This window comes from Pyrus communis, chromosome 5, assembly GCF_963583255.1.
Source record: "Pyrus communis chromosome 5, drPyrComm1.1, whole genome shotgun sequence".
Lineage (NCBI taxonomy): Eukaryota > Viridiplantae > Streptophyta > Magnoliopsida > Rosales > Rosaceae > Pyrus > Pyrus communis.
This window is the reverse complement of record NC_084807.1, coordinates 5,441,732-5,455,054: the sequence shown is the minus strand read 5'-3', so window position 1 is coordinate 5,455,054 and position 13,323 is coordinate 5,441,732. Positions and strand designations below refer to the sequence as shown.

Here is a 13,323-nt window from a genome sequence, read left to right as displayed (position 1 = left end):
AAGTCAATTTACCTAGAATAGGTCCTAGAATAGTGGATCGTATCATATGTAAATTGTATATATACTGCAAGTTTTTACACAATGAAATACACAGATATTATTCTCATTATAAAATTCTTCAGATGTAATAGTTAATTTAATTGGCATTTCTTGTTCAAAATATATCAACACAGGATGCTTATTGGTCAAGTTGGGTGAGAATTAGACCTTAATTAGAACTTAATTAGAAACTCGGGTGATGCTATTGGTCAAGTTGGGTGAGCATTACCCATTACACTAAACCTTTTTGTAAAAGTACTTTTGAAAAAATAAACAGTATTATAATGTTTGATAAAATTTGCAAAGATCTGATTCAACAAAATTTAGTGTAATGGGTAATGCTAGAGAAACTAGATTTGTAGATAAAATTTTCAAAAGCACTTTTACAAAAAGGTTTATCAAACACTCTGCTACTTTATTTCACAGCTGCTTATTCTCACAGTACAGCATAAGCAGTTTTTTTTCAAAGCACATCAATACCAAACCAGCCCTAAGCCCACTCCTCTCTCTTTAGTGTAGATAATACTGTTTGTTAAAAAAAATAATAAAAAGAAATACACCCTCATCCTTGATTGAGTCAAGAGAGAAAGCAAAAAGTTTTATAAGCTGAAACAATCCTTCGCATTTGAGTTTCAAGCGAGTACTACGAACTCCATGTCAAACCTAATCTCCTCAACCGCCACATCACTAATCATCATTCTTGGGTCAGCCCAAACAGCTTTCGCCATACTGGGCTATTTCGTCCTTCGATAAACCAAAAGCTTTTCTCAGGCCCAAATCGTGCCTTGAACCCAACTCACCAAATCACAAGCCGAAATGAAGAAAAATATTACTAAATCATAATATTAAGTGTTATCCTAATAGTGTTAAACCCTCACTTTCCTTAATAATAAAATCTAAAAAAAAAAAAAATTTAATTTGTGCTTTTAAACCCAAAAACATTTTTTCAAAATACATTTTCTATCAGGATCCTCTTTTGAGCAAAGGTGAGGATTATGACCAAATACATAAACCCGTTGAAATTTTATCTTATAGCTACAAACAAAAAACTCCCTAAAAATTATAATAGTTATAACCATGGAATAAAATTTCAACATTTGGTCAGCAGAATCCTTGTCCTTTGCTTGGGAGAGGATCCTGATCCGTTCAAATGTACCTTCCCAAACCAACTCTAATCACATTCTCGAACACGCACGGGTTCTAATCTGCACCCTCCAGCGAGAGATGCCGAGAAATGATGCCCCGAAATCCCAAGCGACAAGATCAAATACCCATTGCTGCCTTTCCCGCGAGTTCTCCACGGCAGCCTCCACCAACACCGACAAAATCGCCGTCATACACGCCTCCGGTGGTGCCCTCCTCTCCCGCCAACCCCGTCCCCGCTTCTCCATTTCCGACGATGCTGCTCCCGCTCCCGTCCGACAACAACTCCTCTACGACGGCGACCACTCCTTCACGTACTCCCGCCTCTCCTCAGCCGTCAATTCCCTCACCTCCCAGCTCCTCTCCGCCCCTCAACCTCCCAGCAGTTACAAGAAGCTCGGCCCAAGAATCTTCGGCATATACATGCCGCCGTCGGCGGAATACATAGTGTCCGTACTGTCAGTTTTGCGATGCGGCGAGGCGTTTCTGCCTCTGGACCCTTCCTGGCCCAAACAGAGGTTACTTTCAGTAATTTCCTCGGCCGACGTTGACCTTATCGTCGCCTGTAAGACGCAGTTTGGATTCGAATCGGACTTGAATTGGCTACCGGAGACCTGCAAACGCAGTGTTTTGTGGTTTTCAATGGAAGAGGTTGAGGAGTGTAGAAATGGAGTAATCGATTGGGCGTGCAAATGTGAGAGTGGTGGGAAAGAGAGGTTGTGGTGTTATTTGATGTACACTTCCGGTTCGACCGGGAAGCCGAAAGGCGTGTGTGGAACTGAGGAGGGACTTTTGAACCGGTTCCGGTGGATGCAGGAGCTGTATCCACTGTTTGGTGATGAGGTTTTGTTATTCAAGACCGGAATAAGCTTTGTTGATCACCTGCAGGAATTTCTCAGCGCAATTCTCACTGGTTGTACTTTGGTCATACCTCCTTTCGATCACCTTAAGCGAAATGTGATTTCGATTCTGGATTTCATACAGGTACACGGCCTTTCTTTCGTTCGTGCTTCGTTACTGTGTTTAGCTCAGATTAAAATCTTGATCTAGGAATGCGACATTGTGAAAATACAGCATTATTAATTTGATAGAATTAAGTAACCATAACGATCAATTGTTTTTTGACCTCTAATGCCGTAATCGTCATGCGTTGTGCTCAACTTATCCAAAAAATCCTCAGGCTGGAAAAAGATAACGGAATAAAAACTCGATACGTCTTGGTCTCCGTTTATGCAATGTGGGACGAACTATTTGATCTACGATTTCTAATATGTGTACTGATTATGCAAACCAAAAAGAAATTTCATAAGCTGAACAGTTCATCATTTTCGATGTTTACATTTTGCCGAAATAAGTCACGTATACCATTAGTGTTACTATAAGTTGATTATTATCATTGTTTTTTCTAAACGTGGAGTTTTCTTGTAGGCTTACTCTGTCAGTAGGCTTACTGCTGTGCCATCACTTATGCGAACTATCCTTCCTTCTTTGCAAGGTCGAGAGGAGGAGCGGCTTCCAACTTCTTTGGATTTGTTAGTGCTCAGCGGTGAAGTTCTGCCTTTATCATTATGGAAGATGCTCTCCAAGATATTACCCAGGACCTCTATCTTGAATTTATATGGGAGTACTGAGGTTAGAGTTTAGAACTTCCCTTGAATTGATCTCTATTCGTTCGATTAGGTCTCCAACATATCAGATCAAATAATATTGCCTGTTTGGATGAATATGAAATGATTTTCAATTCCATTTTAAGGCATTCAGATTTTTACTGATAAATCTTGTGTTATTTTATTTGCAACATATGACCATCATATAGTTTGGATATTGCCAGGTTTATTATCTTAAGTACCGTGACAACTCTGAAGTGGGCTCATTAATCAAGAGAGCAAAAAAAAGATCTCTCTCTTTTTTCATTTATTTTGAAGAAACAGCATATCTTCTCTTTAATAAATGCACCATGATCGATTCTGGCCTTCTGTCGAGCTTGTCGTAGCATAGGAGTGACAAAGCTGTTATTAGTCATTTCATAGTATCACTTATAGTGATGTACTTCATCATGAGATAACTGCTACTTTGAGTTTCACTCCCAAGGGATAATACATCAATTTTTTAAAAAGTGCTAACGTGTAAATTGTTAAATTTTAGGTTTCTGGTGATTGTACATATTTTGATTGCAAGAGGTTGCCAATGATTTTTCCTTTGGAGACAGACACACTAACAAGTGTTCCAATTGGCATGTCTATTGTTAATTGTGATATTGTGCTTGTTGATGGCGATGGTGTATCCAGTGAGGGGGAAATTTGTGTTGCTGGTGTATGCAATTCTTCTGGATACTATTCTGACTCTACATTTACACCTTTGGACACTGTAAACGTGCTTCAAGATTCTGCTTGTTGCAGTTCTGTAAATGAACACAGAAGTCAATCTTATTTTCGGACTGGTGATTTTGCCAAACAGCTTCCTAGTGGTGACTTGGTGTTCTTGGGTAGAAAAGACCGTACTATTAAGTACAATGGGCAGCGTGTTGCTTTAGAGGAAATTGAAGATACATTGAGGGGACATCCAGATGTAAAGGATGCTGCTGTGATTTTTCATAAAGTTCAAGGGGAACTCATGTCACTTGTAGCTTTTGTAATATTAAGAGAAGGAAGACCCAGTGAGATACTTAGATCTTCCATCAAAAGTTGGATGACTGACATACTTCCATCAGTAATGATTCCTGGCCACATTGTTATCAGTGAATCATTTCCTGTGTCTTCTAGTGGAAAAATTGACTATGAGTTGTTGGCCGAATCAGTATTTCTTGCAAATCATGTCCGAGATGGGATTGGTGATGTTGGGAGCCACAATCTACTGCAAGTAATTAAAAGGGTTAGCTCTTTACCCTCATAAAATGACCAACTCATTTTTTTTCCAGTCATTTGCTAAATTACACTTATGTTTACTCGGATTTGTTTTTTTTTTATTTACCATTGATCTCTGCATCCACTAGTGGAAGTTATTCTTATGGATAACTGGGTGCATGCAGGGGAGGGTCTCATATCATGGGCTTGAGTCTGGAATCTTGGCTTAAGTTTTCAAATTAGGGATAAATCTCCATAGTGTTTCAATTTTCTATCAATGTTTGCTGTCGTTTTTATTGATTAAATTTTCACTTTGGTCAGCACTATTATTACTAACATTCATGATGTTCTTAATTTTTAATGAATATCATTATGGGAGATAATAAATGCTAACTTGAGCTGAGCATGGTTCTTAGCCAAATTAACATATTTTCCTAAGCTGGAATGGGACTTCGTTTGTTCCTCCCTGCCACTTGCCCTTTTACTTGGGCTGAGTTTTTGTTGAGGTTTTTGAAATTTAAATCTAGCCCATTATGTAGTGGCGTGTCACCGAGTTCTGGAAAACTGATGTATGTTCTGAAATGCAAAAATGTTAACAAATAAAAAGATCATTTATCATCCTACAAGTTTCCCACAATTGCTTTCGAGTAACAATTTATTTTTTATCTCAATCACTTGGAGGACGACAATTAATCTCTTACTTTGAATTTTGATTATGTAAAAATTCGCACTGACTATTTGTTTCCTCAACTCAGGTTAATTTTTTATTATCTATAAATTCATAGTAATTTGTTTCCTTCTTGACAGGCGTTTAGTGATGTTTTAAGGGCTGATGAGGTTTCTGATGATGATGATTTCTTTAAGATGGGTGGAGATTCAATTGCTGCTGCCCATCTTTCTAATAATATAGGAGTTGATATGCGACTGATATATTCCTTCCCAACTCCATCTAAGCTTTGTGCTGCTCTTCTAGAGAGAAAAGGATCTTTCAATATGAATGTTAGCAGAGATTCTAGATCGAAGATAAATGTGGAAGGGGATAAACAGAGCATTTATCATGTCCACTCTGAGACTCCCAATGCAGTAAATGTTGACGGGCAGAGGAGATTTCTAAGAACTCTTTCTGAAAGAAATGAAGATGATGCAATTATCTCCAAACGCTGGAAAGTTGATTCAAATGTTGCTTCAGGTGCTACTGGTCCATCAGATGGGTATCCATGGAATTCTGGGGCAATACATGTGTCATGTTCTTTCAGCCGGTGCAACAAAGTTGTCCATGAAGGTGGGTCCAGGGTGAAAGATATGTATCAAGCAACCTGTTCTGTGATGGTCCCAAGAAGAAAAGTTAATATGCAAGAATCGTGGAAAGTTTACATGGGATCCTGTGTTGATGCATCACCACTTATTGTTCATAAAGATCAGGATATATACTTATTTATTGGATCGCACTCGCAAAAATTTCTGTGTGTTAATGCCAGAAGGTAAGGCACGTATCATTGTTTCTGAATGCAAAATATAATTGGCATAGTTCTTAGAGAATTCCGGAGGCATTTTCTTGTTTTATTCACCACATGATAGATTTGATATTTGCTCATCTTTAGTAGTGCATTGGAATCTTTCTATTCTTTGTCAGTATTAGCAGTCATATCCTTCATTTGAGACGGGATGTTTACATAATATGCTATGAGTATATTATTCTCTAGTGGTTCTGTCCAGTGGGAGGCACAACTAGAAGGACACGTGGAATGTTCAGCAGCAACTCTTGATGACTTTACACAGGTTTAATTTGACATAACTTTGTGTGCTTTTAACTTCATAAATCATCTGTAGATTAGCTCCATGGGACATGTTGATGATTCTCAAATGGGGTGTTTCATTAGGTTGTAGTTGGATGCTATAGAGGGAAAATATATTTCCTTGATTCTTTGACTGGTAACATCTGCTGGACTTTCCAAACATCTGGTGAGGTAGGGTTGTTCTAACCTGTTGTTGATGTTGTTTTGTTGTTTTATATTTATTTCTAATCCCCATTTCATTTGCATTTTGATCCATTTTCATTCTTTATCTTCTCTTACGGTTGATGTATTTTCATTATGAAGGTAAAGTCACAGCCCGTCATAGACAGTCAGAGACAATTGATCTGGTAATATTTCTGCTTTTTAATTCCAATAAACTGAACATTGTATTTCTTGGATCAATTGTGTCCACAGACTAACTATCCATTTATAATGCATGGAATCAGAAGACAATTTTTTTCATGTTCTGTTTTATTCATGCTTGGAAATCCTTTTTATAAAAGCATTACTATATACGTTGGACTCACAAAGTGAACTGTTCATGTAAACAACCAGACTGATGTAGAAGAACTGAGGAACTGTGAATTTATGTCTAGTCTGCAACATTTTGGGTAGAATAAATATTTGGTTGCATATAGAGTTCTCCCTGCAAACTCTATTTGTGAAGCAACCAAAAGAAAAGGGATGATTGTGATTTTAAGACTTGTTTTGACTGGTGAAAAGTTTCTGTTTACTACGTTATTTACAGAACGTACTCTGACTTTGTGTTTGTTTCTATTATGTTGGAAGAGGGAAAACAAAACAGAGATTGATCTATAACAAAATTTCTGCAGGTGTGGATCATATGACCATAACTTATATGCTCTTGATTACAAAAATCATTGCTGTGTATATCAACTTCCATGTGGTGGGAGCATCTGTGGGTCACCTGTAATTGATGAGGTGAATTTTGGAATTTATTATTCATAAGTAAATCGTTAATTCTTCTCCAGGGAAATTTTACTGCAGTTTGCTTGTTTTATTTGCAGATGTTTAAATATGTTTTTGAAATTTTAAATGACCTCTCTCTCTCTCTCTCTCTTACTGCAGTTTGCTTGGTTTATTTGCAGATGTTTAAATATGTATTTGAAATTTTAAGCGACCTCTCTCTCTCTCTCTCTCTCTCTCGTTTCCTGCAATTCAGTTTTGTTTCATGAATCTTGCTCGGTTTGATTAACGATTATGTCCTAGTCTTGCTTTTGGATTTATTTATTTATTTTCATATTTGATAAGTAATCGTTTTGATCAAGTTTTTTCATATGAAAGTAAAAGTCAGCCCTTGATTGGTGGCCCATGGGATAATAAATCTTGTAACATGCTCCAGAAAAAAATAACTGGATGCATGCATGTCCATGTCCACATTTGTATGTTTTGTGTAAATGGGAGGGTAGAGTGCTGATCATATTTTGTTTTAGTTGATTCTATTTTATTCTTTTCTTTCTGAATTGCCCCTTCAGAACAGAAATTTGGCTTGATTGTTGAATTTACTTGGATTAGTGGGATTTGTGCTTGGAATTGTTATTTCTTGCTGGTGGAGACTTTTCAGGGGTTGTTTGGTTGGAAAGAAATAAGAGGTTTTCAGATGATCGGGTGGAAAAACTGGACTTATGGGAATTTTTATTTTTATTTTTCTTTTGGGTGTATGTTCAAATATCCGCTGTATAGACGTATGATGAATATAACTGGCCACTCCCAGTAAATAGTTGTACTCTTGTCAGACAGTAGACTCTGATATTTTGTGTACATGGCAGTAAATTTGATTTTCTTGTACTAATCTTTCTTTCAGACCAATAACATACTTTATGTGGCTTCTACGAGTGGCCAAATGACAGCTATATCAATAATGGTATACAAAATTTCATGGCTTATCTTATAGTTATTGTTATACCTTTTAAGGGGTGAATGTTGTGTTTGTGAGCAGACTTGAACATGCTGAATCAGAGAATTGAAATATCTTCAAAGAAAACTATGAGGTTGAAAACTTGTTTGTATACCTAAACAAAGCTTCAGAACGTAGAATATTGCTTGAAATGCATGACTATTAGCTTCAATGTTACCTTTACTCCTCATATTAAATAGCCCTATATGACAATTACCTACATCAATAGTAATTGGTGCCACTGCCTTCAGGGCTATGATTGTTTCTATGTCATTTTGCTTCTCAAAGTAAATGGACACTATAAAGTGTTCAACATAATGAGAATAAAATAAGTAGGATTAGAAGAAAAAGAAAACCAATAGGAGGAAAAGGTGGCCCCAATGTCTTCCCCTTTGGGGACAACTGGTAGACCTAGTGGTCTACCATGCCAGTTCCTTCAATTGGCCCAATTAATACCTAGGGTTAGAACTTATCTAATGATGCGCTTGCATCATATCATGTATTGTCATTACTAATACATGGTGACAGGATTTCAATGTCTTAGTCTCTGAGTGATATTTTGCCCAAAAGTTCATCCATTTTTAGAACAAATTTTATGTTCAACTATTATTGGTTCTCATATTTATGCTATTGTGCTTGTTTCATCCCAACTAACCTTCTTTGGTAAAAGAAGTAAACGTGTTCTGATTTATTCAAGTGGCATATTTTTTGGCCTGCAAGCTGATTATTGTTTTGTGTAATCTACTCACATTTCAGGCACTCCCATTTTCTAGTATGTGGCGGCATGAGTTAGAAGCTCCAGTGTTTGGGTCTCTTGCCATCAATTCTCTGAACGGAAATAGTATGTGCAGTTCATTTGACGTTTGGTTATATGTATTCATCCTTTTTCATTTATGAAAGTTGGTCTCATTTTATCGTTGGAATTGGTTGTTATTATGTTTTACATTTCTTTTGTTTTTTTCTTAACTACAGTTATATGTTGCTTGGTGGACGGTCAGGTGCTTGCCTTGGATACTAGTGGATCTGTTATTTGGAGGGTACAATTTTATTACGCTTTTAATACCCATATGGATTTTTTTTTTTTTTTTCATAATATTATAGGGTAGTGCTGTTCACACACCCTTGTTACCTCTCACACACCTTTGTTAATTTTTGTCCATAGTTCTTCAATTCATTTGATCTAATAGCCAGAAATTGAGAGTGGTTGTGAGAGGTAAAAATGGGTGTGTGGATAGTAGTACTACCCATGTTATATTGCATGACAGAAACCTTTTCTCTGATCCCAAGACATTCTATCCTTTTTGCTTGGTTATTTTTTTTAAATTTATTTTTTTAATGTGAAATTGACTTGGAATAAAAAATATATCTCGCTTTATACCTGTATTTTTTCTTATGTTATATTATACCTGTACATACTGAAATTTTTAAACTTCCAATTTTCATATTTTTTTGGTTGAACTCTACATTCCATCCCATGCATTACTATGACTCATTAGAAATAGCACACTCATGAATATCTGAAATAGCGTGTTTTAATTCTGTGTTTGGTCATCTCCAAACATTTGCACCCGGTTGAAGTTCTCTGTTAGATAAGGACAGGAATGTACAGTGATGCAGTTCTTTGTCAATGTGTTCTAGACTTATAGTCCTCTAACATGTATGTTTTGCTTGAGTTGCAATTCTTGATCCTGTTTCTTTTTCTTTTTTTTTAATATTTTTTTACAGTACCGAACTGCTGGGCCTATATTTGCTGGAGCCTGCATATCTTCTGATCTTCCTTTGCAGGTATAAATACCTGTATACATATACGTATATAATGTATGTGTGGTATGCATATTATTATATGCATATACTATGGAGTTAATGTTCTGTTGCGAAATCATAAAGTATCTGTCATTTCTTGAATCTGCTAAACATTCTCATATGGCACAAAAATTATACTCTTCGACTTTGGTTGTCAGAAGATTACGTTACACCTTGTGATTGTAATTTTGTAACTACCAAATAGATATCAACCTTCTTTTTAATTTCATTGCAGCAAAAGAGATCTTAACAGAGAGATTAAAACCCTAGGGTTGAGGTCCTGTTCAAATAAGCTAATTATCATTATAATTTGCCCCATCTGGATAGTGTAAGAATCTTCGCTTAATTCTTAAGTGAATGTAAGTAACATAGGAGTGAGGGTAAATATTAACCGCATGTTTATGTTTTATTGTTGCTGTAGTGTTTGGGTATGCTGTGTAGGGCTAGACCTTTTTATTCAAAATCTGATTAACAATTTCAGTCATTTTCTGTCTTTTGTTGTTTTTACATGTTAATTCATGATGTCCGTGCCCTCACTGCATATGGAATTAGCCTAGTTCGTATTGAATAACCTATTGTTCATTTAAAGATTGTTTTGTCTTGGTTATTCTGTAGGTACTCGTATGTTCTAGAGACGGAAGCATCTACTCACTTAAACTGGTAAGTTGCAGTATATGTTTGGATGAAAATCTGCATGCTTTTAGTAATTTTGGCATAAATACTGATAGCTTTTCTGTTCTGTAATGATTGAATTTCCAATATCGAATCTTATGCTGTGGCTTAACCATAAAAGTTGCACCAAACACATACTTGGATAGGGTCGTGAAGTGCAAAGCCCCGGTCTTTGACAACCTTTGTAAGGACAACAAAACCTATACTTATGTGTGTTCAACACTATAACTATAGGCGGGGCCAGTTGTAGGATGAGCACCGAGTGGCGTTCTGCTCGATTAGGTAAATGCGAGTAATATTTTATTGCTCCTAAAGAATGGAAGAATTTTATCTGTTCTAAGCAACCTTTTTGTAATAAATAATTTCTGGTAATACTACTCGTTTACGACAATCTAGTTACATTACTTTGTCTCAGTTTGAGTCTGGTAGTGTTCCTAATACACAATTTTAATTGGATTTCAAATTTAATGGCTCGCATGAACTACAAGCTGTTTTTACTGTTTGGCATAAAAACACGAGCAAATTGGAATTTGTCCATTTTGTTCTTTTAATAGAATCTGGTAGGGCTGATAGGCAGTTTGCATTCACTCTTCTGAATTTGCAAAACTTGCTGGTTTTAATTTTATTCAGAAAGATAGTTTGGAAAACAGATCGGTACTGATTGCTTAATTATACTGGATTCACCCTATTTCCTAACATCCTGTAAAAGAAAGAGCATAATTTGTTCATATTCAGTATATTGTACTGCACGTTCATCACTGCTTTGTTTGCTGTAGGAAACTGGAGATTTACTTTGGGAATACAATGTTAAGGATCCGATTACTTCATCCGCTTACGTGGATGAGCACTTGAGCTTGGCATCTGATCTGCCTAACTTGCCGGACAGGTAAATAACTGCAGAAGACTTTAAATAACTTGAACATTAAGTGATCATTTTCATATCTATCCACAACCTTTTCCAGGTTGGTTTGTGTCTGTTCCAGCTCAGGAAGCGTGTTCTTGCTCCGGGTTAATTCGGGTGCTGCCAAAGTTGCAAATCAACGAATGGATGTTGAGGAATTTGCAAGGCTGGACCTCGGAGGAGACGTATTCTCTTCACCTGTGATGATTGGAGGCAGAATTTTTGTTGGTTGTAGGGATGATTATGTGCACTGCATTACTGTTAAGCCCTAGGTCCGCAGGAACAGTAAGTTCCTTAAACATGAATTTTGTTGTTAAATATGTAAAGTCCTTTTGAGGTCAAATTATGTTGTCAAATTTTTATAGGACAAATTGCAATTTAGTCCTTGTAGTTCGGCCCGATTTAACATTAAGTCCCTATCGTTCCATTTTTCACCATTTTCCACCATTTTCCCCCAGTAATTCAGCAATGTTTTCAGTAGGAGAATTTGTCTAACCAACTGAGAGTTGGACTAAAGAAACAATGGATAGAACTTGGCTGCTGAAAGAATTAGCAGCATTCCCTGCTAATCACCAATCACGGCTGGAAATGTGTTCAAGTTATGATTAAAAAATCCATAACTTGAACATGTGTCCAACCGTGATTGGTTATCAGTAGGAGTTGCTGTTAAATCTTCAGCAGCCTAGTCCCGTTCAGAAACAATAGGGGAGAATATATTATGACACAAATTAACAAGTGAATACATCAAATTTCGACACATCGGTTAACAAAAAGAATGAGATAACCAACCAGATCAATAAGTCTTCGTTAGATCCATATCATTGTCGTCGATCGTCGGGCATGGAGAGGCGGCACGACGGGCAGAACCTGCTCGTCTCCAGCCATTCAACGATGCAGCTCTCGTGGTAAAGATGCAAACACGGCATGCGAAGTCCTTCAGTACCCACCCCAAGCTCCGCAATACAAATAGATCAGCAAACCCCTGGTGGCGATGAAGTTTCCACTCTCACCCTCTCCAACTTGTCAATGGAAGATTTTGTTGCATGTGCAAACGCTGGCTCTACGTTCATACCATCATCATCCGACTCCTCAACCACTTCAACTTTGATGAGTGCCTCCATGTGCACAAGACTGGTACCCCTTGCCCTAGCACGTAGGGCCTCACACAAGATTGTATCGGCCGTGGACAAAAGAGTCCGCAAGGGGACGTTGAACAGGCCAGAAAGCACGCGAGAGACGGCTTTGGAAGCAGCCGGCGACATGGCAGTCTTGTCTAGGTCAATCTCAAGTTTGTCCTCAAAATCAATGCTGTCGATGCTCTACCCCATTTGATCAATATCTTCTAAAAGCATGACTTTGTAGTGGTTCTCCAAATCCTCTTCGTCCTCTGAGATCCTTGGCAGCAACATCACCGTAACATTGGCCTTAACGTCCAACCACAACTTGGATTTCAAGTCGTCCTCCATTTTCGGGATTTCGGAAACGCCGAGCAGCCGCGTGCTGCAGTGCAGTAAACGTCGCCCCGAACCTCCCAGGTCTCCTCCGCAGTGACCACCATCAGCAGAAAGAAAGTGCGGTATAATGTGTGGGATATTTGTAGAATTCAAAGGGTCTTAGTTGGGGTTGGGGTAGGAAAAAGGAATAGGATGGAGAGTCTTGGGGTAGGAAAAAGGAAGACGCGAAGCCGTTGGGATTTTTATTTATTTATTTTTATCACAAAAATTTTAGTTTCTTACATAATTAATTGATTAACATTATTCTTAAATATATAGCCTCCAAATGTTATGATTCACCGTTAAATATACAATTTACAAGAGTAGGTCAAGTCCACGGTTTAAAACCCTTCAACGTCATAAATTTTTTAGTGTATTTGGAACACAAGGTTAATCACGTATTAGAATCAGGTGAAAAAAAAAAGAAAAAACTGAAAGCTATATCATTTATGCACTTATATCATGGCACATGTTGTACCGACTTATGTTCTGAGTATATGAAAAAAGCTACACCAATACCAAACTAGCCAATATTGGTTGTGTTTGGGTTTAATTTTTTTAGTACATTGATATTCTTACACTAAGGGAAGGGAGAGTTTGAACCTAAGACATCTCACTTCCAAGTGAAAAGGAATATTATCATATCGTAGTACTGAGAGATGAGTTTAGTTAATTGCAGACTTTTCATTTCTCAATTTACCCATACAAATGTTGG

At 37.3% G+C, this 13,323-nt stretch overlaps 1 protein-coding gene across 2 annotated transcripts; it reads left to right on the top strand.

Moving 5' to 3' along the window:
- Positions 1 to 1,178: 1,178 nt before the first annotated feature.
- On the top strand, positions 1,179 to 11,545 carry LOC137735266 (putative acyl-activating enzyme 19). 2 transcript variants are annotated; one of them, XM_068474679.1, is made up of 15 exons: positions 1,179 to 2,166; positions 2,611 to 2,814; positions 3,328 to 4,053; positions 4,833 to 5,506; positions 5,729 to 5,804; positions 5,906 to 5,992; positions 6,125 to 6,168; positions 6,655 to 6,763; positions 7,647 to 7,706; positions 8,496 to 8,580; positions 8,712 to 8,776; positions 9,465 to 9,524; positions 10,158 to 10,202; positions 10,991 to 11,100; positions 11,177 to 11,545. In XM_068474679.1, exons 1-15 carry the CDS (start codon positions 1,264 to 1,266, stop codon positions 11,385 to 11,387), a joined length of 3,459 nt encoding a protein of 1,152 aa, XP_068330780.1. In that variant the 5' UTR covers positions 1,179 to 1,263; the 3' UTR covers positions 11,388 to 11,545. The 2 variants fall into 2 exon arrangements, with proteins under 2 accessions (XP_068330780.1, XP_068330781.1); XM_068474680.1 differs by lacking the exon at positions 7,647 to 7,706.
- The last annotated feature ends 1,778 nt before the right edge of the window (positions 11,546 to 13,323 follow it).